General features: G+C 54.6%; 1 protein-coding gene across 5 annotated transcripts; it reads left to right on the top strand.

Moving 5' to 3' along the window:
• On the top strand, positions 12,802–26,649 carry LRRC32 (leucine rich repeat containing 32). Of its 5 annotated transcripts, none has more exons than XM_018059317.1 (4): positions 12,802–12,965; positions 13,545–16,570; positions 17,615–17,705; positions 22,582–26,649. In XM_018059317.1, the coding sequence occupies exons 3-4, from the start codon at positions 17,619–17,621 to the stop codon at positions 24,484–24,486; spliced, it is 1,992 nt and encodes a 663-aa protein (XP_017914806.1). In that variant the 5' UTR covers positions 12,802–12,965; positions 13,545–16,570; positions 17,615–17,618; the 3' UTR covers positions 24,487–26,649. The 5 variants fall into 5 exon arrangements, with proteins under 5 accessions (XP_017914806.1, XP_017914807.1, XP_017914803.1 ...); XM_018059318.1 differs by having other exon boundaries at positions 13,627–16,570; XM_018059314.1 differs by lacking the exon at positions 13,545–16,570.

Below are 27,442 nucleotides of genomic sequence, written 5' to 3' on the forward strand. Positions count from 1 at the left end.
CAGTAGTCCACTAGGGGGCAGGCAAGCCGTTCCCGAAAGAACCAGATCCCCTGCTGCAACCCCAAGATTCCTAGCCCTTCCCCAAGCCCTCAGGGTCCCTGGGCTCAGCCCTCCAGCCCAGGAGGGAGTGATGGGCGGGACCCCACACGCCAAGGAGCCGTGCTTGAGGATCTCCCTGTCGGCGGATGGACAGGACGACAGATCTTAGCATCTGTCACCATCAGAAAGGCCCAGCCCAATTTGGCATGTGCCAGAGGTTTGTCTGGTCTCTAGCCATTTGCATTTCTTGCTAAATAACACAAAGTTGATGCTAACCTCATCCAGGGCTCTTTTGGACGCGGCCTCATGCAGCCTACCACGCCCTCAGATGAGAGTGAGCGGCAATTCTGGCAGTTCTCTTCCACTGCTGACTTAGGCCTTTCTGCTGGGCTCCAGCTTAGTGCCTGGCCACCTGCTGGGCATCTCCCCAGTGAGCCACAGATTACCTTGACTATACCCTTTCCTGTTCCCTGCCCAGGACCACAGGTGACCACCCTCGCTTCCCTGTCCTTCCCATGACCCTTTGCTTCACCTCCCATAATCAATCCTTAAGTCCCACCTACCATGATGAAGTCTGCCTTGGTCTAGGCTCCATCATCTGGGTCCTTGGCAACTGCCCCAGCCTCCCTGTCACCCTCTGGCCTCCGTTCCCACTAGCCTATGCTGGCCCCAGTTGACCCCCCGGGCAGCCCTCCCCATGTCGCTTTCCTACTTAGCATGTCCCCCACTGCTGATGACCAGGGCCCTTCCTAGAACTCCTACCAGTGGACCCTCCCACCATCTCCCCCAACGCCCAGACTTTCCCACCCCCATGTCCAGTCCTGTCTTATCCCCTTAAACTGCTCAGACCCCCAGTTTTAACCTAGAGGATCTTTACTGTAAACGTATTCCTAATAGTTATTATAATAATGCCCCTAAGACCGGGGAGCAATTGTCTGGAAACTGTGTAACCTTGCCCTGTCACCACTGTGTCCAGGGGCAAAACCCTTGCAGTCTGAGGAACATCACAATAACCACTTGGCCCATTCCCAGGTTTGTCTTTAGGTGCCTGGCCTGGGTGAGCTAGATCATGGCCCAGGCTCTGTTCTCATGCTTGTCCACCTTGAGCCCACACTCAGTACTTGATACAGCCCTAAAATCAGGCCCAACCTCCCAGTGCAGCAATGAGACATGTGAAGTTGGCTGGAGATTTCCTGGGAGCCAGAGAAGAGAGTATGTCCTCACCCTTCATGCAGCCAAGCTTCATGAACTCTGAACCTCAGTTCTCTCTCCCAGGCCCCTCCCTGGCAGCTGCCTGCTCTTCCCGCTGTCCCTCCCTGTCACCCTCTGTTGCTCCCAGTCAACCAGCACCTCGTCTCAGCTTCCTGCTCCATTGGTAGTTACCCAAAGAGCAACTGCAGGATTGATCAAAGGACCAGAGCCTGGAGCCTTTTTGAAGGGCTGATTCAGGCCTTCTAAACACTGGGCGGGTCCTCAAGGCTCCCCCGGCAGGCAGCCCATAGGAGGGTCTTTCAGTTCAGTCGCTCATTGTCCAAATGTTTGTGCCCCATGGACTGCAGCACACCAGGCTTCCCTGTCCATCACCAACTCCCAGAGCTTACTCAAACTCATGTCCATTGAGTTGGTCATGCCATCGAACCATCTCATCCTCTGTTGTCCCCTTCTCCTCCTGCTTTCAATCATTCCCAGCATCAGGGTCTTTTCCAATGAGTCAGTTCTTTGCATCAGGTGGCCAGAGTATTGGAGTTTCAGCTTCAGCATCAGTCCTTCCAATGAGTATTCAGGACTGATTTCCTTCAGAATGGACTGGTTGGATCTCCTTACTGTCCAAGGGACACTCAAGAGTCTTCTCTAACACCATAGTTCAAAAGCATCAATTCTTCAGCGCTTAGCTTTCTTTATAGTCCAACTCTCACATCCATACATGACTACTGGAAAAAAACATAGCTTTGACTAGATGGACCTTTGTTGGCAAAGTAATGTCTCTGCTTTTTAATATGCTGTACTTCACTGTAAAGAAGGACCTGAGGCAGTCATGCAAGGTAGACACGTTCCCCTCGTATTTTCGATGAAGCTACTGAACTCAGCTCAAGGTCACCCAGCTAGTCAGTGGTTCCAAAGCCCCCGGAATACGCACCATCCTGGTTTCCTTGTCAGCCGCAGCCACACACTACACAGAAAAAAGTGACGCACACTCAGTGATAGCCTCATTCACCAGCTGCGGGGTGAGACCAACCAAAGGAAGTGGCGTGAGTCCTGGGGTGAGGTCCGGAGGGGCAGGTAGCTGAGGCTGGGGACCCGGGTGAAGCCGAGACCAACAGCCAGGGGCCTGGATGGTGGATGGAGGAGCTGCGTGTTTTGTGGACAGAGGTCAAGTTTGGAACCTGCAGTGTGAGTGGGGCAGCGGGAGAGTGAATTAACTCTGACCATCCAGAAGCCTTTTAAAGAGCCAGTTTGGACACTGGCCAGGATGTCTTCAAGGCTCTCCTTGTGAGCAGCCCAAGGGAGCATGGGTGTCTCATGTCTACAGCCACAATATCTCTTCTCTTGGCCCCTGGCCTTGTATTTCATGGACATGATGCACCCTTTCAGTCGGAAGGCTTAGCTTTTTTTTTTTCCCTTTTCTTTTCGTACGCATGTGTGCATGCGCATTCATGTCTGACTCTTTGTGACCCCATGGGCTGCAGCCCACCAGTCTCCTCTGTCCATGGAATTTCCAGGCAAGAATACTGGAGTGGGTTGGCATTTCCTGCTCCAGGGGATCTTCCTGATCTCCTTTACTGACAGGCAGATTCTTGACCACTGTGCCCCTGGGAAGCCCCTTCTTTTTGTATGGGAGCCCCTTAGCTAGTTCTTACAGTCCTCCCGTCTGCCAGCTCTTTAATGGAGACAGAGACAGAGGGGAGAGATGGAAGCGGCAGGGAGAAGGGAGAAGAGAGAGGCGAAGATAGGGAGTTTGACAGATGACTGCACAGAGTTGGGAAAACCGGAAAGGAGAGAGGGGACAATGGAGGATGTATGTGGCCGCTTGATAGGGACTCTGGCCTCACGAGTAGTGAAAGAGACAGGAAAACGGGAAGTGTGACATATGCTTGGACCCCCAGGGCCATCAAAGAGTTTTAAGCAGCAGAGTGACCTGGTCAAACCTGTGTTTTAGAGAGACTCCATCTGGCCACCATGTGGCGGGTGAATGGCTGGCTGGATGAACAGGAAAAGGAGACCCTGGGGCAGGAAGCTCTCCTGAGAGAAGGGTGAGAAGAGAAATGAGCAAGGCCAAGGAGGAGGGAGACCCATTTAAAGACCAGGAGGAGGAAGGGGTGGGGGTGAGTTGCCACAAAAGGATACAGGAGGTGGTGATGGAGAGGCGGGGAAGAGGACAACGAGAGGGAGTTACAAGGAGCCACTCTAGCAGGCAGCAGAGAAGAATGCAGCCAAGTGACCAAAGGAGCTGGGCACGGAATAGCGTCTGTCCGTATCAGTTCCAGATGTGGAGGCTGGGTGGAATGATAGGGCTGGAGACAGTGGAGGAGCAGTGAGGTGAGTGGGGGACATGGAGGTCACAAGAGTAGACAACAGCCTTGATAGGTTCAGCCAGGAGGAGACTAGAGGAAGGGTGGGCAGTGGCTGGCGGGAATTTGGGAGGCCTGTAGTTGTTGAGTCCAACTCTACTATCCCATGAACTGCAGCATGCCAGGCTTCCCTGTCCTTCACTATCTACTGGAGTTTGCTCAAACTCGTGTCCACTGAGTCGATGATGCCATCCAACCATCTCATCCTCCATAGTCCCCTTCACCTCCTGCCTTTAATCTTTCCCAGCATCAGAGTCTTTTCTAATGAGTCTGTTCTTTGCATCAAGTGACCAAAATAGTGGAGATTCAGCTTCACCACCAGTCCTTCCAATGAATATTCAGGGTTGATTTCCTTTAGTATTGACTGGTTTGATCTCTTTGCTCTCTAAGGGACTCTCAAGAGTCTTCGCCAACACCACAGTTCAAAAGCATCAAGCTTCTTTGTGGTCCAACTCTCACATGCATACATGACGACTGGAAAAAACCAAAACTTTGACTATATGGACCTTTGTCAGCAAAGTGATGTCTCTGCTTTTTAATATTCTGTCTAGGTTTGTCATAACTTTTCTTCCAAGGAGCAAGCGTCTTTTAACTGCATAGCTACAGTCACTGTTTGCAGTGATTTTTGGAGCCCAAGAAAATAAAATCTGTCACTGTTTCCACTTTTTCCGCTTCTATTTGCCCTGAAGTGATAGGACTGGATGCCATGATCTTAGTTTTTTGAATGCTGAGTTTTAAACCAGCTTTTTTCTCACTCCTCTTTCACCCTCATCAAGACACTCTTTAGTTCCTCTTTTCTTTCTGCCACTAGAGTGGCATCATTTGCATATCAGAGGTTGTTGATATTTCTCCCGGCAATCTTGATTCCAGCTTGTGATTCATCCGGCCTGGCATCTTGCATGATGTACTCTACATATCAGTTACATAAGCAAGGTGACAATATACAGCCTTGATGTACTCTTTTCCCAATTTTGAACCAGTCTGTTGTCCCATGTCCAGTTCTAACTATTGCTTCTTGACCTGCATACAGGTTTCTCAGGAGAGAGATAAGATGGTCTGGTATTCCCATTTCTTTAAGAATTTTCCACAGTGTCTTGTGATCCACACAGTCAAAGGCTTTAGCATTTGAAGTAGATGTCCTTCCAGAATTCCCTTGCTTTTTCTATGATTCAACAGTTGTTGGCAATTTGACTTCTGGTTCCTCTGCCTTTTCTAAATCCAGCTAATACATCTGGAAGTTCTCTGTTCATGTACTGCTGAAGCCTAGCTTGAAGGATTTTGAGCATTACCTTGCTAGGATATGAAATAAGTGCAATTTTATATGGTAGTTTGAACATTCTTTGGCATTGCCCCTCTTTTGGATTGGAACAGGGAGTTGTGAAATAAGGGGGTGTCCATGCTGATGGGAGAACCTGCAGGGAGAGAGGCTATTCAGATTTCCCAAGAGGCAGCCTCTGCCAGCAGAGAGCACAGCCCATCCCCCAGGAGGCCACATGGGCCCTGATGCAGAAGAGGTGAGGTTGATTTTTAGGGTCTAGTTCAGGTCTCAAACCTAATTCTCCTACCCCCTTGGGTAGAGATGGCGAGCGGGAAGAAGCCACACAGCCCAGAGGAAGCCCAGAGAGCAGGAGTCTATAAGGCTGAACACCCATTCCTAAGTTTCCAGACCTGGAGAGAGGGGCTGGCTTTGGAAACAAGGCATTCCCTCCTCAGGAGACAGGATCCAGCCCTCTGCAAGCTGGAGCCCCAGCCCAGCCTCCAAGTTCCTAGAGTCCTGAGGCCACAACATCCCACAGGGATGAATCACAGGATCCCTGGGGTGCCACGGCAGTCTCACTGTGCCCTTTCCCCTTCTTCCCTTTCACACCCCTGGGAATTGGCACTCTTGGGAGCCACTTGACTTGTGTGTGGTCTGCTTCTGAGAAAATCAGTGTCGTGAGCAACGTGAGCTCACAGTCTTGCTCCATGAGTGTGTGCACACGTGGGCGCTTGGGTCCGTGTGAGGGCACCTGCACACACACATATGGTGTTTATCTGTGCACTATGTCCTGTGTGTGTGCGCAATGAGTTTGGGAATCTGGGTATTCCAAGTCTTTGCTGTATACTTGGGATTTGAAGTACGTGTGTGGAGTGTTTGTGACTGGTGTTTGTACGGGAGATATACGCACTGTGCACGCATCGTGGATGTTTAATGTGCGGGCTTGTGATGTGGCATGCATGGTAGATATCTGAGTGTTGAATTTGTGGGGGGTTGTGCCTGCGTGTGGTGGCTGTGTGACTTTTGAGGGTGTCTCTGAAATGTTTGAAATATTTGTGTCCGTGTGACATTTTTCTGTGAGGTGGATGCACGCTTCCTGTTTTCAGGAGTTGTGGCCCTGTGCGTCCGTGTTGTCTTTGAGGGTATTTATGAAGGCTGTGTGTGTGTGTTGAAGGGAGAGTGTGCTTTTGCAGGTGTTTGTGTCTATGGAGGGAGCGTGTGTGAGGAGGGATGTCACGGGGGGTGGGGGGGGGATGTGACAGCCCCACACAGCAGAAGGGGCAGAGTTCCCGCACTCAGTTCACCATCTCCTGGTTGGATGACCTGAGCTAGCTACTGCCCCCTCCAGCCTAAGATTCCCACTAAAGACCAGTACCTGGTGAATTTAGGAAAGCCCTATGGTCTTGAGGAGGAAGGCAACGTGAGCAGGACAAGAAGGGATCGCCGAGAGCTACACTGAGCAGAAGGAGGACATTTCCCGTGACAGCCCAGGATGTGGCCAGGCCTCCACCCGCTTGCCCAGCCCCCGGGGGCCCCACCTGTGTCCTGGCAGGACGCGACTGCCACCTCCTCTCACTGCCCCAGAGCGGCAGCCACAGCCGCATTTTAGGCAGGTCTCCTCCTCACATCCCTCGAGCACAGATTGGAGAAGCTTCCTGAACCACTTGACTCCCGCCCTGAACTAAACTCGTGTGAAGAAAATAGAGCGGCTGCCCTCAATGGAAAACAATGCCTGGTTACGAACCACAAGCAGTTCCACAGACGGGCGAGTGCCATGGGCGGGAGGGCACTTGACACCAAGGGGCCCTCTCTCCCAACAGCCCTAGTTGTCCACCCACATTTGCTCCAATTTAGACATGGAATGGGTTCAGAGCGGTGAAGCCACGCGCCCAAAGTCCCACAGCCATGCGTGCGCAGAACAGTGAGGACAGGACCCCAGGTTTCAAGTCCCTCTCTGAAACCCGGGCTGCTTCTCTTCCTCAGTTCTGCCCTCTCCACATCCCTCCTTGCCCCATCCAAGAGGAGGGAATATACAGCTCGACACATATGGGTGATGTCATGATAAATTTTAAGAATTCTAAATGACATGCTCTTTTGGCTAATAAATGCTCCACTAGTGACAATACAACGGAGTATTAAGTGGGTGGACCCTAGAGCCCCACTGAGTGGACTCATCCAAAACCGGCTGTGCAAATTAGAGCTAATTACCTAACCTCTCTGGGTTTTCTCATATGTTGTCTGTAAAATGGAGGTAACAATAATAATAACCATATCTACCTCACTGAGTGTTGTAGGATTAAATGGGTTACAATATGAAAGTTTCCTGAGAAAGCTGCCTGGGCCAGCCCATCCCCTTCTCAAAAGTACAGAGGCCTCACACCCATCTCAGAATTTCACTCCTGGTGAGAAAGCATCAAAATCCTGTTAACCATAACCTTTATATTTCAGCCCTTCATTTCTGCAACTCAGTGGGGAGGGGCTGGTGTTACCTTCATTTCACAGAGAGGCGAAGGTAGCACCACAGTGAGGGGACAGCCCGCCTGCCCCATGCCCACTCAGGGCTTTTCAAAGGGCACCTGCACCCTGGCAGCATCAGCACCCCTGGGAGGTGGCTCAAGAGGTAGGTTCCAGGCCCCAGCTCAGACCTACTGAAGCAGACTCTCGGGGGCAATCTGTCCTCACAAGCCTTCAGAGATGATTCTGATACTTTAAGAGGAACTGGGCAAGGCCTCTGAAAAGATTGCTGAACCAGAAATACCTCACGTGAGGCAAGTGAAGGAAAGTGGAGGGGGGAGGGGAATCACCCCCTCAGCTCACGTGTGACCTCAGCCCACATCCTCACACTCTCGGGGCCTAGAATCTGCTCTCCTTCCAGGAGTGATAGTACAGGAGGCAAGCAGGATTCTCTGAAACTTCGGGAGGTGACCGTTATCTGTGGGAATCGTCAGGGTCCAGGTGAGCCAGTGTCTGAGTTCTGCCAGGCCCTGGGGCTTCGACCACCTAGAAGAAGACGAGAGTCCACGGCCTGCAGGGGTTTAGCACCGCGGGGAACCCAAAGTCTGAGAGGACTGCGAATCTGGAAAGGGACCTCCAGAGAACCCCGAGAAGCAGGGTCCCCCCACTATGGCTTGTCCTATCCTGGCCACAGTGGGTCAGGGTCAGGGTTGGGGCACACCTGGGGGTCGGGACACACCTCTGCCTGGGTCCTGAGCCCACAGTGCCGTGGTCCCTCTGCCGCAGGCCCTCCCCGTCATTGCCTCCCACCACTGGGTGCTCCATCTGTCCACAGGTCCTTTCAATCTTCCACAGACTTTTATGTGAGGAAGACCATGTCGGTCACGTTGACCCGGCCCCCATTCCATGGCCTTCTACAAGTCATCCTCTCCACAGCCCCTTGAAGTGAGCATAATGACTGTCCCCATTTGACAGATGAGAACTCGAGACTGCCAAGAGAGAATGACTGCCCAGCTCCCGTGTTGGGTGAGGGGGCTGCCCCACAGCAGCCTTGCCACTTATTCATGCTGCCTTCAGGGCGCTCATGTGTTTGCAGCTGTCTCACCCGGGCTTGGTTCTGTTGCTGATGTGTTAACTTGGACATGACACTTTATGACATCATGGACCCTAACCAAGGCCTGTCCCAGTAACTCTGGATCCTCAAGAAAAGGGTTCGTGTGGTTTAACCTCCAAATGGTTAAAACAGACGAAAAAGCTGTGAGGCTCAAAGGGACAAACCCTCAGGTTCCCAGCAGCCCGAGGCTTGCAGAACGCTGTGGTTTCATGGTCCACAGAGCCCCACAGTCAAGCTGTGGAGACGCTTCTGATCCCGCCCTGCCAGCTTCACTCACTCTCAAATTTTCTCACCTAACGTCCCCCCTTCTTCCTCGGGGGCTCTGGGAGCCTCCAGATCCTCAGCCGTGGTTCTCGGCTCCTGTGTGGTGGCCGCGGGGGAGACAGGGTGCTCCCAGCACCTGGTTCCCCTACATGGACGGCTCCAAGCAGACGAGCAGCCAAGCTGGCCACGCAAGGGGTCCCTGGAGTCTGAGGACCCGATGGGAAGGGCTGCCATGCCCCACCCCACCAGCGGTGTGACCATGGGCAAGTCACAGAACCTTTCTGAGCCTCGGTCTCTCTTCTGTCAAAAGGGAGTAACCATTGTCCTCCTTTTGTCAGGTGGCTGTGAGGAGGAGATGACCCGAGTCAAGTACCTGGCGCCACGCCCGGCCCTGCAAGCCCTCATTTTTCCCTGTTAAACACGTAGGCTAGTTTTCAGAGGAAGGGACACTCCAGCTGTCTCTTTATCAGGATTTGTTTCCGAAGCACCCCACGTTGTCTTTTGGCTCACAAACTCCCGACAGCTGACACCCGCCAGGATTTTCTCTCCTATGCTACTGTACCTCTGCAGGGTGGCCCATGGCTGTTATGCTCTAAGCCTAGCTGCCTTAGGAAGCAAGGGGGGTAGGCAAAGAAGAACTGGGGAACCCAGGGTTTTCCCACAGAAAGCAAGGCCCCAAAAGGGGCTGATGAGGGAACTCCCTGACTCCCCAGGGCCCACAGAGGTGCTGGGCAGGGCAGAGAGTGAGGAGAGCCACACTCTTGCACTGAAATCTGGTCTGGGAGTCTGGAGATCCAGGTTCAATTCCTGGCTCCCAAGCTGTGTGACTTGGGCCAGTTATTTAACCTCTCTGAGCCTCAGTTTCCAAGTCAGTAGTTGAGACTAAAGATACCTGAGGCTGTCTGTGGTTATCTTTATCCCCATTTGCCACAGGAGATGAAGGACTGGCCTGCAGCGGGTATTCAGTGAAAAAGGCAGAAACTAAGTTGGGGGTCCAGGGTGCCACAGTCCTTCCCATCCCATTTCTATGGTTAGATGAGGCCGCAAAGGCTCAGAGAGGTTTAGCAACTTGTCCGAGGTCACACAGTTTGTGCACATCATTGCCTTCCTGGGCCACTCACTCCTACTTGGGATCCTCGGGTATCAGCTTGGTCTCAGAAACCCTCCCAGGGAACTTTGAGCCTGCCTTGTTGCCTGGGAGGGTTTTCTCATCTCAGAGTGATAGTCCTAGAGACATAAGAAAAGACGTGTCTCCTGTCTTCACTGAAAGATTCTTGGGGGAACAGAAGCATTTCCACAAAAAAACCAACACACTGAAGTTGAGCCTCCCATGGAAGGGCTGTCTGGGAGAATTGCTGGAGGGGTGCAAGTAGGCACTAAGCAAGGTTGGATGGAATGTTAGTTTTGGTGGCTTTTAAAAGAAAGCCACCCTCCACGTGGCTGCCATGAAAATCCAAGCCTGCTCAGTCCTGCCCTATCCTTCCCATTCAGATCCAGTTTCGACTCCTGGACTTGGCCTGTGAGTCTTCTGGACTCCATCATCCTACATTCTCATTTGCCTCCCATCTGGTCTGGGGGCTCTACAAGGGTAGGTCCTGGACATTTTGATTCCGGGACCTGCCACAGAAGGAAGGTTATGCTTCCTGGGCAAGGATCACAGGCCAGGCCCCCATCAGATGTTTACACACATTTCTGCGATTTAGGCTTCACAAGAAGCCAGAACATCAGGTGTTACCATTATTCTCACTTTGCAGATCAGTAAACTGAGGTCAGAAAGATCAAGCAATATGCCAAAAGTCACACAGCAATGTGATCGCTGAAGACGTGAAGAGATGAAGGAAGGGGCGCTGAGCACATGGGGTTCCCGCTTTCAGGCCCTGGTCCCCAGAGGCATCTGCAGCGGGTAGGCTCGCTTGATTGCCCATCTGTCTCCAACTCCTGGGGAGCCCCATCTAGGCACTGAGTGAGGTGGACCCCTGTGAACTGACTAACCACAACCACAGTCTTCGGAGGTGTGTGGGAGGAGGAGAGCAGCTCTCCCCCAGCCCGCCATAGCCCCAGCCCCGCCCTACCCCAGCCCCAGCCAAAGCTCTGTGCCAGCCCAGCAGTTTCTGCTTGGCAGCAGCTCAGAGAAGAGTGAAGTGGCGCTGGATGTGGGGGGAGCAGGTTGGGTGGGAGAGCCTGAGAACTGTCTGATTCCAGCTCAGCCATGTTCTGCCAATGCTGCAGGGCTGCTGTGAGGCACTTCCCGGGCATTTGGCCCCTTGGACAAGGATCTGGAAAAGGAAGCGCACAGGGAGTGGCAGAAGCATCATTAATCAGTACAACAGACAGCCAGAAGTTGCCTAACAACCACTGGGTGCAGGCCCCAGGCTGGGTCCGTTATTCTTAGTTTAGGCACCAACCTGAGAAGAAGCTACTATCTCTCTCACTCTACTGATGGGCAAACTGAGGTTCCATTGGATGAGATGAGGACTAGAGCTGGGGGTAGGTGGGGGGAATATTAGTGATGACCAGCAGGGCCCTCCGTCAGCATAGATCTGAGGTTCCTGGTGGCGAGGAAGGAGAAGAAGGTGTAGACACCCTTCCCATGTCTTGTGACCTTTCCTACCCATGCTCTCCTAGCAGCTCAGGTCCCCTCTTAGCAAAGCTTTGCCGATCTCCTCCTCTGAGTCTACGTTAGGCCCTGCCCCATCCCCACCCTGTTCCCCTAGTGCTCACAGATTGTCATCTCTGAGCTGTCCCCATCTGCCCAGGCCTGTACTCACAGTGAGCCAGATGGGAGGAAGGAAAGGCAGATGCCATTGAGAATTCAAGGAACTCGGCTTGTTAAGTCCAGCTTCACCCTGATTTCCCACAAGGCTGTGGGTGGTCCCTTCCCCGTCTGTAAAATGGGGCACCCTGTGCTACTCTCAGGGCTGGTGACCATCAGGGAAGAGAAGCGTTGTGGAAGAGGAATTCTCTACCACCCTTGGAACCGGGGTCTGGAGGATAGCTGTGACCCTCTTCCGCTTGGCACCCCTCCCTCAGGTCCACACTCAGCAGGGCAGGGCAGCTGTGATTTGGCAGAGTCGAGGCATATAGAAGAGGAGGTGGCTTTGGGGAAGATGTGTAAAAGACAGTGATACCACTGTGCTACTTTTTGAATCACGCTTGAAGACAACCTGAGTAAGATGGTGCTGGAAATGGGGATTCAGTTTGGCCAGGGTTGGGATGATCCCCTGGAGGAGAGCATGGCAACCCACTCCAGTATTCTTGCCTGGAGGATCCCATGGACAGAGGAGCCTGGCGGGCTACAATCCATGGGGTCACAAAGACAGGCCATGGATGAGCGACTAAGCACAGCACAGCTAGCTTTTTGTGAAGACTGGGCTGAAATCCCTGTCTCTTATAGTCAGTGTGACTTTGGATGTGCCACTTAACCTGAGACTCAGTTTCCCCAAATGGGAACCTTACTAGTCCCAGACAGGTGATTTTTATTTATACTCAACGACCTCATCCCTAACTTGTTTCTCCACCTGAATCCTGGAGACTTAGATGGTACCTTTCCACAGCTGCTTGAGGGTCCAGGAGACGCTGAAGGAGGCTCTGAACACTACAGCCCAATCCAGAGAGGGGACTGTGGACCCACCAGAGGGGATGGCTGCGGTGTGGGGAACCCCCTTGTAGCCGCCCCGGGGCCAGTGAAGGGTCATTTCCTTCCGTGTTCAGCCCCGCCGTCACCTCTCCTGTTTGCCTCCCCTAAGTGCGGCGGCGCCAACAGCGGGAGAAATCGGGGGCAGGCCGGATTTCCTCTGCGGACCTGCTAGAGCCACCCGCCCCTCCGGACCCCGCGGGGCCACGAACTGCACGTGCAGCGGCGGCCTCGGTGGCACAGCGCTTCCTTAGGGACCCCTCTCCTTCCCCGTCCTTTCATCCTGTCCTCTTCGACCCGCCCCTCCCCAGCTTCGCAGTTTCGGCCGCGAGAAAATGCTTCCTCCCCTCGCGGGTTCCGGATAAACCGAGTCACGCGGGGGCGCGCCGGCCAGGCGCTAGGACCCCGCGGCCGGGCCGAGGGGGGGCGTGGTGGGGCGGGTCGGCGGGAGAGGTATTTAAATTGGAGCCCCGGTCGCCCTCTCGTGGATCGGGCTCCCGTGGGGCGGTGGAGCGGCAGTGCGCCTCCTCGGGCCGTGACCCCGGGGTCTGGCGCGGGGTGGGACGGGGAGGGAGGTTTGCGCAAAATGTGCCGGGGCTGCCCGGGAGAGGAGCGGCGGCCGCGCTGAGCCAGGTAGGAGCCGCCCAGCGGGCGAGGCTGGCCGGCCCCTCGGGGAACTGGCGGTCCCGAGCCCCTCTCGAGCACCCGACGCGGAGCTGGGCTGGGGCTGGTTCATCGAGACACTGATCCTCAACAATCGCCCCCCCGCCCCACTACCAATACTTTGTGCGTGGGGCCAGGGTTGACCCTGCCTCGGCTCCAGGCTCCTAGCTCAGCGGATCTTTCCCGCGAAGGGCAGGGCGAGGCCGGCGTTCCCATTTGACAGATGGGAAAACAACCGCAGAAAGGCCAGCACTTGCCCAGGAACACACAGCTAGTCAAGGGCAGTTCAGGATTTGTCTCTGGTCTCCTTTTGCCCTCTAACCCTGGCGGGGGCGGGGGGAGGGGGCTGGGGGCGGGTATGTGGGTCTTCCCATCCCACCGCACCAGATAGCCTGCCCATCTCTAGGTGTGCAGAGGGTGAGGCACCCACCTCTCTCCTAGGGTTTCCGCAGCCAGCCCTCTTCATGGGTGGTAGGACGTGAGGGACCCCCACCCCCACTCTCAGCTGCCTGAAATTCCGCCATCACAGACACATTCCTTTGGGTTAAGGTCTAATTCCCCCGTGGGCTGCACATGTCTCCAGAACGGGGCTTGCCCTTAGTGATTCACTGCTGGCTGGGAACATCCACAGCAGCTCTCCCAGGACCCGACTCTGCCCGTGATCCAGGCTGAGAGGAGGGAGAGGAGCACCCAGGAGCAGCCCGAAGCCCGGCACTGTGAGCCTGTCTGCTGCTGTGTGGGTTGGGGGTTGGGGGATGTGTGGAGTGAGTTAGAAAGGAGATCTTGGCCTGGTGTTGTGGAAACACTTGCTTTAGGAGGCAGACAGACTGGATTCTGATCCTGACTCTGCCATTAACTGCCTATGTGACCTTGGGTAAGTCATCTCCCTGAGCCTAATTTTCCTCGTGGGCAAATTCTCTAGGAGGCAGGCAGCTCAGCACCTGCTGGAAAAAACACAACACACAGATCTGGGCTAAATCCCAAAACATTTATGAGCTGGGTAACTCTGGGGTAAGTCACTTCACCTTTCTGAGTCTCAGTGTTCTCATATGTAAAATGGAAATTATAGTAACTGCTTCACTGGGCTGTTGTGAGAATTAAATGAAATGATACGTGTCAAGTGCTAAGAAGAGTATCTAACATCCTTAAACACTAGAGATGGGCTTAATGTTTGTAGTGCCCCTCCACCTCATTTCTCTCTATCCCTCTCTCTCTCACACACACACTTTCACACACACCTACACATTTTATTGGCACTTCTCCCAGAGTCCTAAGATGTTTCTTGCCTCCTCTTCCCTGGGCCTCTTGTCTGGCCAGAGGCCTTCCTCTTGAGCACTCCTCACCTCACCTGGGCTGCTCAACCCTGCAAGTTTGTTCCCTCTGGGAAAGACAGTATGTGTCCAGGATACCTTCACAGCCATCTCTGCTTGATCATCACAACCACTGAGGGCAAACAGTGGCAAAACAGGAACCAGGCTACTTGCTTTACAGATGGGACATGGAGACCCTGAAAGGTGAAGGGACATCCCCCAGGGCACAGGGCTGGTGAGCAGTAGAGTCAGGATGGGAGCCTGGGTCTCAGTGATCCCAGTCCTCCCTTTTGAGAGCAAGTAGCCCTCAAATTCTACACACTGTCTGGGTACTGCTGAAGGGTGCCCACCATCAAGGGGCCCCTCTCCTTTGGATGGCAGGGCAGAGTTCCACATGCTGCAGGGAAGGGCCCCCCTGGATGTTCAGCTGCCCACCTGGGAGATAAGATGGGATTTGGCAGGGGAACAGGAAACAAGAGCCCCTTTAGAAGGTTCAGAACTAACCCACGTCCTCCCTTATCCTTACCTTATCCTTACCTACCTTATCCTTACTCACCACTCGGCCCTTTGCAGTGGACTGCTACCCCTCACTTTTCTGTTTATTCAATAGATCTTTAGTGAGCACTGCTTATTAGACCCCTGTTCTCAGAATAAGAAATAAGCTATTAGGAAACAACCAAAACGAGGAAAACAGTAAAACATATGCAGATCTGGGGAGGTGGAGGGAGCCAGCAGGGCAAAGGCCCTGAGGCAGGAGGGCACTTGCTTGAGGAATGGAGAGAAAGCTAGGACTCGCTGAAGGGAGGGCAAATGGTAGATGGAGTTAGAGAGGAGGTTGTTTACATCTGGTTTTATGGGAGGCTTTCAAGCAGTGAGATTCATGGTCTGATACATGATTTAAAGACATCACTCAGGCTACTATGCTTAGGGCAGACTGGAAGAGATCAGGGTGAAAACAGGGTGTTGCTGGGGTCATGGTGGTGCCTCAGTCTGTGGGGTGATGGGCAGATCCAGAATCTGGTTTTTTAGGAAGAGCAGACAGAACCTGCTGATGAGGGGAGGGAGTGTGGCAGGGAGGGTCCAGGAAAGAAACTGCTTTCTCCGGTGTCACCACGTCACCGAGGTGCCGCGTGCCGATTCTCACTGCCTTCCTGGACCTGTGCAGTGTGAGATGGGGCCCAGTGGAGAGTAAGGCCCCTCTGCCCTGGGGACGTGCCCCGTGGTGATGGGGGAGGGGTGAAGGGAAGGGAACCAGGGGCTGATGGGATGCTTGGCGCCAATATATAGCCCAGACTCGGAGAACCAGAGAAGGCTTCTTGGAGGAGGTAACATCTAGGCTGAGACCCAAAGAATGAGGACGTATTCAGCACAATAGAGGGGAGGAAGTGAAGGTTAGGGGCAGTGAAAAATGCTTAGAGAACTGAAGGGAATTTGAGGCTTCCAGAACACAGAATAGGAGAAGGGACAGTGAGAAATGAAGCTGGAGGGAGGAGCTGGTGAGGCAGGTACACTCCTCAAGGCCCTCGAAGGCCCTGCTGAGGGGTTTCCACTCAATTCTGAGTATACTGGGTTTCAAAAGGGTGGTGATGTTCTGCTTTTTAAACAGCAGAACAGAATTTCCTGTAAGAGCCCAACCTGTAACGCAGGTGAGAGGAAGAACAGCTGTGGGGCAGGGGGCCCATGGCCCCGGGGGAACCCGGGGAACAGGGCTTAAAAGACACCACTGCATTCTTTGCCTATCTGAACAAGGAAGGACCTCAGAGCACCCATCTTCATTTACAAATCATAGCAAGGATGTTTATGGGTTCTAACAGTAAAGACTCAGCCCATAAATGTTCTATACATGCATCTTCTAAAGCATCCCTCAGATTCACAATTCAGCACTTACTTATTGAGCACCTGCAGGAGACCTTATAGCGTAGAGGTTAAGGGCACAGATCCAGAAACCCAACTTCCTGCGTCTGTCATTTGTTATTTGTGTGACCTTGGGCATGTTGCTTAATTTCTCGGAGCCTCCATTTTCCTGTCTGCACAGTGGGAATGGTGATCATAAAACCAAGTCATTGAATTATTGGGGAGAGTAAATGAGTTCATAGCTGTAAAGTGTCGAAAAGAGTGCCTAGCGCATGAGAGCTCTGTGTGTGACACTTCCATAGAATACGTCTCATTTGATCTTTAACAAAACTTGGCAAGGTTGGCATTAGCCTCAGAAGAGGAAACTGAGGCTCAGAGAGGTGAAGTGACTTGTACAAAGTCACATAGCAGGTAAGTGGAGGAGACAGAGGAAGCAGTCTGGTGTGGGTGACTCTGAGTCAGTGCTCTTGGAGAGCATTATATGTCTCTCCTTGTTAATGTTTTGTATGTATTTATATTATGGTCACTTCTGGGCCTTTATCTGTGTCCCCAGTTCCCAGTACAGAGCCAGACATGAACAGGCATTCAGTAAAGATGTGGGTGAATGAATGAATGAAATTGACGGACTGAGCTGTGTGTTACTAGCACTTGACCCAGATTCTCAGTGAATGAGCCCCTAGCAGCACTGGGATGCTACCCATCTGGGGGCTTTGTGGTGCCCCTCAACCTCAACCAGGCTGCTCATAGAGAGAAGGGCTGGCCCAGCAGGCCTGGGTATCCCACTGTGCAGGCGGTGGCTTCAGTGAAAGTTAAGGGCCTGGCAGCCTGTTCCTGGGGAAGTCCACGGGCCACAGTGCTGGGGGCAGGGCAGGCCTCCTGGCGGGGCTTCCTGTCAAGGCTCCAGGCTCAGCCTTCAAACAATGGCAGGGACTCGGGGATCAGAAAATCAAAAGAGAAAGGGCAAAATAAAGTTCTGCGGGTGGGGGGATTGAGGAATTCCGTTTGGAACTTGAGCTCAGATGGGGGGCCTGCTTGTGGCCTGTGTGGACCTGGAGTCAGAGGCCCAGCCCTGAGCTTGGCCCAGGGCAGCCTTCAGGCCTGTCTGCCTCCTGCTCGCCTCCTCCATGCTGTTTCTGCCTGATGGGGCCTTTTGAAACCCAAATCTGACCTTGTCACCCACTGCTTAAAAACTCCTGTCCAAGGTAATGGCTTAGCCCCTCCCTCCATCTGGCACCGAAGGCCCTTTGTGATGGGCTGCAGCGCTGTTTCCCACCACCTTCACAAGGGGCCCCATTCAGAGCACCTTCAGTCCAGCTCCCGCTGTGGTCTGGGGTTCCCTGAGAGCAGCTGCAGACAGAAGGGGGCGGTGGGAGCCCGCGGTGGGAAGGAGCCACCCATCCCGCGATGGTAAGGAGACGGTCTTACCATCTCCCCCTTTCCTCCTACCCTGTGCAGAGCCATGAGCCACCAGATTCTGCTGCTTCTGGCCGTGCTGACCCTGGGCCTGGCTACCTCCCAACACCGAGACAAGGTGCCCTGTAGGAAGGTAAGACGCTCTGCCTCGTAAGGGAGAGCTCCTCATATCCCCTGCCCCCGGGGGTCCTACTGCCCCAGAAGCCAGAGGCTAGAGGGCTCAGAAGAGGAAAGGGGATCCACTTAATGGCATTAAAGCTCACATTTAATGAGCACCTACTAGAATGTCCAAATGCCCTGTTTACTATTATTCCTGCCAGGTAAGTATAATCATTCCAGTTTCAGAGAATTGGAAACCCGCTTGGAGAAGCTAGCCAACTTGTCCGAGGTCATTCACTTCTGGCCATTAGGGACTCTATTTCCTCAAGCCGCCCCCACAGGGCAGTGGGTCCAGTCGGCTGCTGAAGAATATGTGTGTGTGTGTGCTAAGTTACTTCAGTCGTGTCCGACTTTTTGTGACCCCATGGACTGTAGCCCACCAGGCTCCTCTGTCCATGGGGATTCTCCAGGCAAGAATGCTAGAGTGGGTTGCCATGCCCTCCTCCTGGAGATCTTCCCAACCCAGGGATCGAACCCACATCTCTTACATCTTCTGCACTAGCAGCCAGGTTCTTTACAACTGGTGCCACATGTGAAGCTCTGAAGAATATGTATATGTGTGGGGAACCTGGGGTGGGCAGCTGGGAAAAGCTCTTCTGTCCTGGGCAAATCCCCTTCCTAACTGGGCTCCTTAGCTTGAGCCCAACTGCCGTATTCCTGTGTGATGCCTCTCACTTATTACTGCCCAGATCAAATGCCGCCTTCTCCAAGAAGCTTTCCCTGACCCCTCCCAGGCCATCTATTTTCTGGGCTCCCACAGTCCTAAGCCTCCCTCCTTCTCAACACTGAGCACATGGGGTAGTTGGTAAATGGGTCCACGCCTGACTCAGCTACCAGACCAAGAGGTCCTCAAGGGCAGTGACAAGGTTTGATTCATTTTGTCCCATTTTCCTGGAGTCAGGGAAACTAGCTCTGAGGTTACTGTGACCCTGTGGGATACAGAGAAAAGAGGTTATCTAGCCTAACTGGAAGGCTGGACAGTCACTGAGGTCAAGGCCAGAGCTTGGGCTGGGGAAGGGACAGGGCCTCCAGTAGCCTCATTTGGACCTGGGACTGGAAGCTCGTGACACAGAGTCTGTGTTGTTTTAGTCACCCAGTCGTGTCTGACTCTTTTGTGACCCCATGGATTGGGATTTTTCCAGGCAAAGGAGTGGGCTGCCGCTTCCTTTCTCCAGGGGATCTTCCCAACCAAGGGACTGAACTTGCGTCTCCTGCATTGCAGGCAGATTCTTTACTGCTGAGCCACTGGAGAAGCCCTAGAGACACAGGGTGGGCAGCTGCTTCGGGAGGTGCCTGTGCTAGCAGCCAGGGCCAGCAGCACTTCCCTGGGGTCTGCAGTGTCTGCCGGCACCACCTCACTCGTGCTCCTTGGAGCCCTTCCAGGGTTCCCGGAATCCAGAGTAAGGGGCAGAGAAGGACTGACATCGCCACATGCAGCCCCACATCCTACCTGGGGCAGAAGGCTCAGAGGGAGGAAGGGCCTGGGCCACCCAACAGGCGGAAGGGAACTGGGTGAACTTAGGATTTGGGGCAGAGGAGATAACAGGCAGGAAAGGACTTTCTGAACTCCTACGGAAGGCACTATGATGCTTTTCAGTACTAAAAGGAAATGGCCACATGCCAAGCGCTAGCAAGGGGCCTACACTAAGGACTATCTCTCATTTTGTCCTGCCCAGAACTCCTCTTTTCAGCTGAGGAAACTAAGGCTGAGAGAAGAGACGGGACCCCCAAGGTCATATAGACAGGAAGTGACAGAGCCAGGATTCGGACCCCTCCCTCCCAAGTTCATGCTGTCCACTGCCGGGAGATTCTCCCTGCCCTGCTTCCCTCTGTGTGCAGATAGTATGATGGGGTTGAGTGGAACCCTCTTCCCTTCTAAAAAAAAAGAAGCTGGGAAACGGCATCCTGGCACATCAGAGAGAGTGGATAGGGGGTCATCAGGGGGAAGCTCGGAACCAGACTAAGGGTGGATGCTCCCAAGATCCCTCCCCACATGTCACTCATGCTGGGGGCTCGGCAATCAGGGAGCAGTGGGTGCCCCACAGACGGTGTCCTGAGAGCTGCCCTGGCCTTCAAGCTCCTTCCTGGACTGAACTGGAGAGCTGAGCAGTCCTGCCTCGCGGCAGCACCCTCTGGGCCTCTGTGACAGGGGTTCTGGGCACTGGGCAGAAAGCAGGATTGGGTGCTAGACTGGGCCAGCTTTGTGTCCTGGCTCAACTCTCAGGGGCTGGTGCCCCAGGGGACCTTTGAGTATCCAGAGGTGAAATGGGGCTGGGTGTATACAGGGGGTAAGCGCTCCCCGCCCCACACAACACACGTTATGTCTGTTCATTTTGTTGTTTCTTCCTTAATCAGGATGGTTCAGGGAGCTGAGAACACGGATGAGGAGTCTATGCCCAGTAGCCCCAGCTGGCAGAGAGGTTGTGAGGGAGGAGGAAGCAAGGAGCTAGGCAGGTATGGCAAGGTGGCTAGAGTATGAGGATTCTAGTTTGCACTGGCACCCAGTGGCAGGGGTTGTCCCTGGGCCTCTGAGTAATGCTGGTCACTGTGCCGTGTGGACTTGGAAGAGTCGCACATGCCTGATGGAAGACAGCCTGTTCCTCCCCCCATCCCTCCCCCTACCTTGGGCTCTTGGGAGGAAGCTGAGAGCTGGGCCAGGCAAGGAACACCCAGGCTGTATTCCTACCCTGTCGGCCCGGCTGCTGACTTGTGACCTCATTCAGGTTACTGCCATCTTTAGGCTTGGTCTCCCCATCTGGGGAGGGGGTGGGCTGAACCCTTTGCACTCTAATAGTCTTTGAATTTAGTCTGAATAAATGGATCGTGTGTCCTAAGCTGCTTCAGTCGTGTCCGACTCTTGCGACCACATGGACTGTAACCTGCCAGCCTCCTCTGTTCATGGGATTCCCCAGGCAAGAATACTGAAATGGGTTGCCATTTCCTCCTGCAGGAGATCTTCCCAATCCAGGGATCAAACCCTATCTCCTGCATTGGCAGGAGGGTTGATTACCACTAGCGCCACCTGGGAAACCCTGAATGAATGGATCATCCCTTTTCTTTTATCATTCAGAAAGGTGACTGAGTCAGTCCCTCAGACCTGTATTAAGCTGATGATGTCTTTCATCTACTGAAAAATGTACTGAGCACTTTCTGGTGCTCAGAAAGGCCAGGTCCAAATATCCACTCAATCAAACCCTTTGCCCGGAGCTCACTTTCTAGCTGGTCCACACACAGATAGTCACAGGGAGAAACAAAGGGAAGCACAGGGGCTGTGAGAGCCCAGAGGAGGCCCCGACCTGCCCGGCATTTAGGGAGGTCTCCTGGGTGGAGGAGACCCTGGTGCTCAGCACACAGAGTTCACGATCCTGCTCTGGTTGGGCAGAGCACAGCCAGCACATGGAGCAGCAGGAAGGAGGCTGAGAGGTGGGTGTGGGAGGGTGCAGTGGGCCGTAGTCAGGTGTGGGCTGGGCTAGGGTGGGTTAGGAGAAGATCTGCAGGGACCACAAACGTCGAACCCTGCTGAGGGTCCTGGCTCTGCCTGGAAGGGGTTTAAGTCAAGGGCAACATGGTCAGTGTGGACTTTCTGACAGTTGCCAGGCATTTGGCTGGCAGACCCGTCAGAAGGGGTCAGGGGAGACAGGCTGGGGTGGAGTGGGCCTGAGCTGGGTGCTTATGGAAGTCAGAGCCTTTGCTGGGAAAGGCTGGAGTTCCTGGTGTGCCGGAAATGACAGAGGGAGACTGCATTCACATGGAAAGAATTCTGGCCCCTGAAGGCACATGTGGTGGAGGACAAAAGTGGGGTCTTTGGTTGTTAAGAGACTGGAGTTCAAAAGCTACTAGCTCTGTTCCTTACCAGCTGGGTGATCCTAGACCCTCTCTTCCCCTCTGTGAGTTTGGGTTTCTTAAAGAGGGGTGATCATGTTTGACATGACCGTGACAATCCAATGAGACCATGGGTCTGAAAATGTGAAATAAAATATAAAATGCTGAGTAGGCATTGGGGAAGGATGAGTTACATTCTGGATCAGAACCAGATGGAGCTCACACAGCAAAATCAGCTCTTGTCAACAAAGAATATGGGTTGGGACTCTGGTCATCTTTTTCCCTACCCCAACCCCATCTCTGGGGGCCCATCTGGATTGGACCATGAGAACTGAAGCCACTGAGGGGGTGAGGGTGGGGTGGGGTAGATGGGGCAGCAGGAAAGAGGCCACATCTAGGGAGTTTCAGCAAGGACGGCAGGCTCTGGAACCAGAGCTGTGCCCCCATGGAGGGAGGGTTTGAATGAGATCTGAAATTGCGAGACCAGAATTAAAACAGAAGACTAGAGTGGAAAGAGCATTTTTCCTTTTTGGAAACATTTCTCCCAAAGTGGTTTCTAATCTAACATCAGCTGGGTAAGTTTAACTCTCTGGGTCCATAGAAGGAACTTGGGATGTGGAACGAGGAGGCCTGGGTCCCAGCGTGGCCCTGCTCCTCACTGGCTCTGGCTCATTCTAAATGATACGTGGCTTAGTTTCCTGTAAAATAGGATAATAATCAGTACAGAATTTTTTTGTTTTTACATTTTTCCTTCTGTCTGTCGTCTGTATGGTCTACCCATGAAAGCTTCCTTGAGTCCCTCCCTGATGCCAGCCCGGCTGTACTGCAGACCAAAGACAGTGGCAGGGAGGGGTAGGGATCATGCAGACCTAGGGGGATTAGGCTGAATCATGCTGGGAGGACAGAAGAGAGGCCTAGCCAAGCCTGGTAGGGGCTCAAGTCATCCTTCCTAGAGGCGAGTGTCGGGTTCTACTTCCTACTGCATGCACTAATGCTCACTGCTCTCCCTGCCCTCCCACCCTCCCCAGGTGGACAAGGAGGTCTGGTGCCAGGGCCGTGGCCTGCTCCAGGTCCCCTCAGTGCTCTCACGGGACATCGAGGTCCTCAACTTATCTGGGAACCAGCTGCGGAGCATCCTGGCCTTGCCCCTGGGCTTCTACACAGCACTTCGTCACCTGGACCTGAGCGCCAACGAGATCAGCTTCCTCCAGCCAGGGGTCTTCCAGGCCCTGCCCCACCTGGAGCACCTCAACCTAGCCCACAACCGCCTGGCGGTGGGCACGGCGCTGAATACTGAGGGACTGGGCCCCCTGCCGCACCTGACGTCCCTGGACCTGTCGGGGAACAGCCTGTACAGCGGCCTGGCGGAGCAGCTGCTGGGGGAGGCGCCTGCCCTGCGCACACTCTCACTGGCGGAGAACAGCCTGACGCGCCTGGGCCGCCGCACCTTCTCGGGCACACCCGCGCTGGAGCGGCTGGACCTTCACAGCAACGTGCTGATGGACATCGAGGATGGCGCCTTTGAGGCCTTGCCCCGCCTGGTGCACCTCAACCTGTCCAGGAACTCCCTCACCTGCATCTCAGATTTCAGCCTCCAGCAGCTGCGCGTCCTGGATCTGAGCTGCAACAGTATCGAGGCCTTTCAGACGGCCCCGGAGCCGCGGGCCGAGTACCAGCTGGCCTGGCTCGACCTGCGGGAGAACAAACTGCTCCACTTTCCCGACCTGAGCGCACTCCCGAGACTCATTTACCTGAACGCGTCCAACAACCTCATCCGGCTCCCTGCGGAGCCACCCCGGGGTGGAGGCGAGGGCCTCCATGCGCCTTCCGAGGGATGGTCATCCTTGCCCCTCTCCAACCCCAGCCGCAATGCCAGCACCCAACCCCTCTCCCAGCTCTTGAATCTGGATTTGAGCTACAATGAGATTGAGCTCATCCCGGAGGGCTTTCTTGAGCCCCTGACCTCGCTGCGCTCCCTGAACCTCAGCCGGAACTGCTTGCGGACCTTTGAGGCCCGGCCAGGCTCCCTGCCCTGCCTGATGCTCCTGGACGTCAGCCACAATGCGCTGGAGACACTGGATCTGGGCTCCAGGGCCCTGGGGTCCCTGAGGACGCTGCTCTTACAGGACAATGCCCTGTGGGACCTGCCCCCATACACCTTCACCAGCCTGGCCAGTCTGCAGAGGCTTAACCTGCAGGGGAACCGGCTCAGCCCCTGCGGGGGCCCCGCTGAGCCTGGACCCTCGGGTTGTGTGGCCTTCTCTGGCATCTCCTCCCTCCGTGTCCTGAACCTGGCGGACAATGAGATGGAGATACTGCGGGCTGGTGCCTTCCTCCACACGCCACTGGCCGAGCTGGACCTCTCCTCTAACCCTGGGCTGGATGTGGCCCCAGGGGCCTTGGCAGGCCTGGAGGGCTCCTTGGAGGTCCTGGCCCTGCAGGGCAATGGGCTGGCCGTCCTGCAGGTGGACCTGCCCTGCTTCAGCTGCCTCAAGCGGCTCAATCTGGCCGAGAACCGCCTGAGCCGCCTGCCTGCCTGGACACAGGCTGTGTCCCTGGAGGTGCTGGACCTGAGGAACAACAGCTTCAGCCTCCTTCCGGGCAGTGCCATGGGCGGCCTGGAAAACAGCCTGCGGCGCCTCTACCTGCAGGGGAACCCCCTCAGCTGCTGCGGCAATGGCTGGCTGGCGGCCCAGCTGCACCAGGGCCGTGTGGACGTGGATGCCACCCAGGACCTGATCTGCCGCTTTGGCTCTCAGGAGGAGGTGTCCCTGAGTCACGTGCGTCCTGAGGACTGTGAGAAGGGGGGTCTCAAGAATGTCAACCTCATCATCATTCTCACCTTTGCAGTGGTGTCTGCCATCCTGCTCACCATGCTGGCCACCTGCTGCTGTGTGCGCCGGCAGAAGTTCAGCCAACAGTACAAAGCCTAGAGAGTTTGGAGGCCACACACGGGCTCTGTCGGGAGACCCTGCTGGGGCAGTGAGGGAGCCAGAGGCACGGAGAAGGGCGGGGACTGACCCACGATCACACAGTGAGCCAGGGTCCAAGCCCCTCGGTCTCTCAGTTCCAGCCCAGGGCTCCTTTCCCCGTGTCCTGCTGCACCAGTAGGTGACCCACTTCTCAGGCCGCACATCATGTGGTCCAGCTGTGGAAGCCGGAAGTTGGGCAGTTTCAGGAGTGACAGAGTGTAAGGCTGACCCCATCAGATCTACAGATCTTTGCCAAGCATCTGTTTTGTGCCACACCCTGCCCTGGGCACTGGGGGCGCTGGGGAATGAGACACATCCCTGCCCTCAGCGTTGCCCAGTCTGAGTGGGCAGGTGGTCGCAGAGTGTGTGGGCACCACGTGGAGTGTGAAAGCCAGGGCTCCAAAGTTCTGCAGCCCCAGCTGGCTGTGGATAGTCCTGCCCTGGCCGGGCCAGGGCACGAAAGGGGCAAGACCAAGAGGATTTGTCTGAGACATTTCCAAGCAGACTGTTTGTCACATCTTCTGATAATGACTTTCAGCTTCTCTGGAACATGAAGAGCTTGTGACCGGAAGAGAGCTGCAGCCACTTGAGTAAGGCTTGGATCCAGTGCTGTTAGGCAGGCTGCGGCAGCTCTGGCATGGTCAGTTAAGAGGCAGTCTCCCTGGGCTCTGGCCCAGCACTGGACTGGTCTGTTTCCTGCTCTGAACAGGTGCTTTACTACCTGGCACCCTCAGGTTGCACACATGGTCCAGATAACTGCCCTAGCCGCACCCCCCCCCCCCACCCGCCATTCCCTGCCCAGGTCCTGCTCAAGCCTGCTGCTCCAGCTCAGCCCCACCCTGGCCAGTGAGCCAGGAGTGAGACCCTTAGGTTTCTGGTTCTATTTTACACCACACTTGGCAGCAGTGACAAACCCAAGCCTGCATTTGCCTCTTTATGACAACCCTCTGAGGTTGGTATATTATCCCATTTAACTAGAGGCTCTGAAAGTCTCCCTCCAGGGATCTCCAGCTAAGAAATGCCAGAACTGAGCTCCAGGCTCACATCCTTCTGTGTCCAGAGCCTGAGCTTGGCCACTGCAGGGGCTGCAGGCAGTAAGATGGACAGGAAATGGCCCCACATGGCTGGAAAGGGGCCAGGGAGCATCTGGGCACACCCCTTCTCCTTCCTCTCTCCCAGGCGGGCAGAGAGAAGACGGGCAGCCACAGGCCCGTTCCTCCTTCTGTGCCTGTTTCTCTTATTCCATCCTTTGCTGACTGGGTGGGCTCTCCTATTCTCATCTAGCCCTTCCCTCCCTCCTTCCTCTGTTGAGCATAGCCTGGAATTTGAGACCATGGAGTCCAGCCTCCCTGGTACATAGGTAGAACAGCTGAGACTTAGGAAGAGAATGAGGCTTGCTCAGAGCTGCTCAAGTCAGGACAGAGCCTGTGAAAAGAGCTGGATTCAGACCTCACTGAGGGAGTCAGGGTTGGGGGGCTTGGGGGTTGGACCTGGGCAGTTTCCTTCTCTCTCTCAGCTGTCACATCACAAGACGATGCTGGCTCCAACCTCCCTTTCTGGTCCTCGTCATGCAGGGAATTTTTCCCCCTAGAAAAACGCATAGAAAAATCCCATGCAGATATAACCCATGGAATCATGGGCTGTCTGGGGACAAAGGAAGCCCTGGGATGAACCCAGGACTCTGTGTCATTGTCTTCACCTTCTTACTGTGCTTGGCCTGCACTCAGGCTCACGATGGTGCTCGGTAAAGTATGAGATGATGAAATTGGCCCTCTGTCCACCCCATTTTACAGATGAGAAAACAGGCTGAGAGAGGGTCAAAGACTCAGGGAGTCCATGGCAGAGCAGGGCCAGAAGCTGGCCTGGTGGCCTGGCCCCAGCCGGGGGCCCTCGTGGTGAATGGGGCAGCTGGTGGGTCCAGCCCTGTTCGGGATCATGACCACAGGTGCTCACTGCACACAAACACTCTTCCTCAGGCCTGAGGGCATGGCGTGGGCCCCTTCATGCCTGATATTTGAAAACACTACAGGATGCTGCTTTCACCTCCCGGGAGCCAGGCCACAACCCAGGCCTCAGGACCCACTCTTTGTGTAACCCACATGAATGTATTAAAAAATAATTTTGGAGAAATGGTGCAGCCTGCCGGCCTCCTCCTTGCTGCTGGGAATCTTTGCATCCACTTGAACCCTACCCTCCTCTACTTCCCTTCCAGCCTTTGAAGCCTCATGGCAGACCCCTGGGGAGACAGGCTGGGGACCACTGGGTGGGAGACTGAGGCCCTGGGTCTCACCATCTTGACCCTTGGTGCCTCAGCCACCATCGTGCCCCCTGCATCATGCCCACCTCTGTCTCCTCACACTCGGCAAACCCCGTTCCCCACCTGCGAAGAAAACGGTGACTTCCAGCAGGAACCTGTTAGTGCCTTTCTCTCTCTACTTTCTCTATTCCCGCTCCCCACCCTGTTCAGAGGCAGCACTGGGCATGTCCTGTCCTCTCTCACTCATTTATTTTCTCACTTTGCTCTCCCTTCAGCCTCTCCTCTCTGCTTCTGTCTTCCTCACAGATTTCAGCTGTGCTCAAGTCTTGCCCATCTTAAAAACAGTACAAAGACCCTTAAACCACTTTCCCCCTTCCTTTCCCGACATCATGGATAAACTTCTCAGTAAAGTAGCTTCCTCCCCCTCCCCTCCATCCTAATCTATTCCAGACCGCTTCCAGCTGTCCCCAACAATCTCCCCAACCCAGGGCTGAGGTCACCAAGGTTGTACTTTTCAGACCACGCCTCCCTGACCCCTCCACTGTGGGGCCCGCCTCTATCCCCCTATCACCCGCACCCTCCCCTTGGGACACTCCCTTGACATCTAGGACCCTAGATGCCCCTCCTTTTGGGGCTTCGCTGTGTGCTCATCTACCTCAG

The sequence above is a fragment of the Capra hircus genome, chromosome 15 (assembly GCF_001704415.2).
Source record: "Capra hircus breed San Clemente chromosome 15, ASM170441v1, whole genome shotgun sequence".
In the NCBI taxonomy this organism is placed as follows: domain Eukaryota; kingdom Metazoa; phylum Chordata; class Mammalia; order Artiodactyla; family Bovidae; genus Capra; species Capra hircus.

Excerpts from the sequence above, each read along its gene's own strand:
- LRRC32 (XM_018059317.1), top strand. The coding sequence starts at position 17,619 with ATGAGCCACCAGATTCTGCTGCTTCTGGCCGTGCTGACCCTGGGCCTG. Across the intron at positions 17,706-22,581 it reads ACAAGGTGCCCTGTAGGAAG|GTGGACAAGGAGGTCTGGTG; the intron begins GTAAGACGCTCT and ends CACCCTCCCCAG.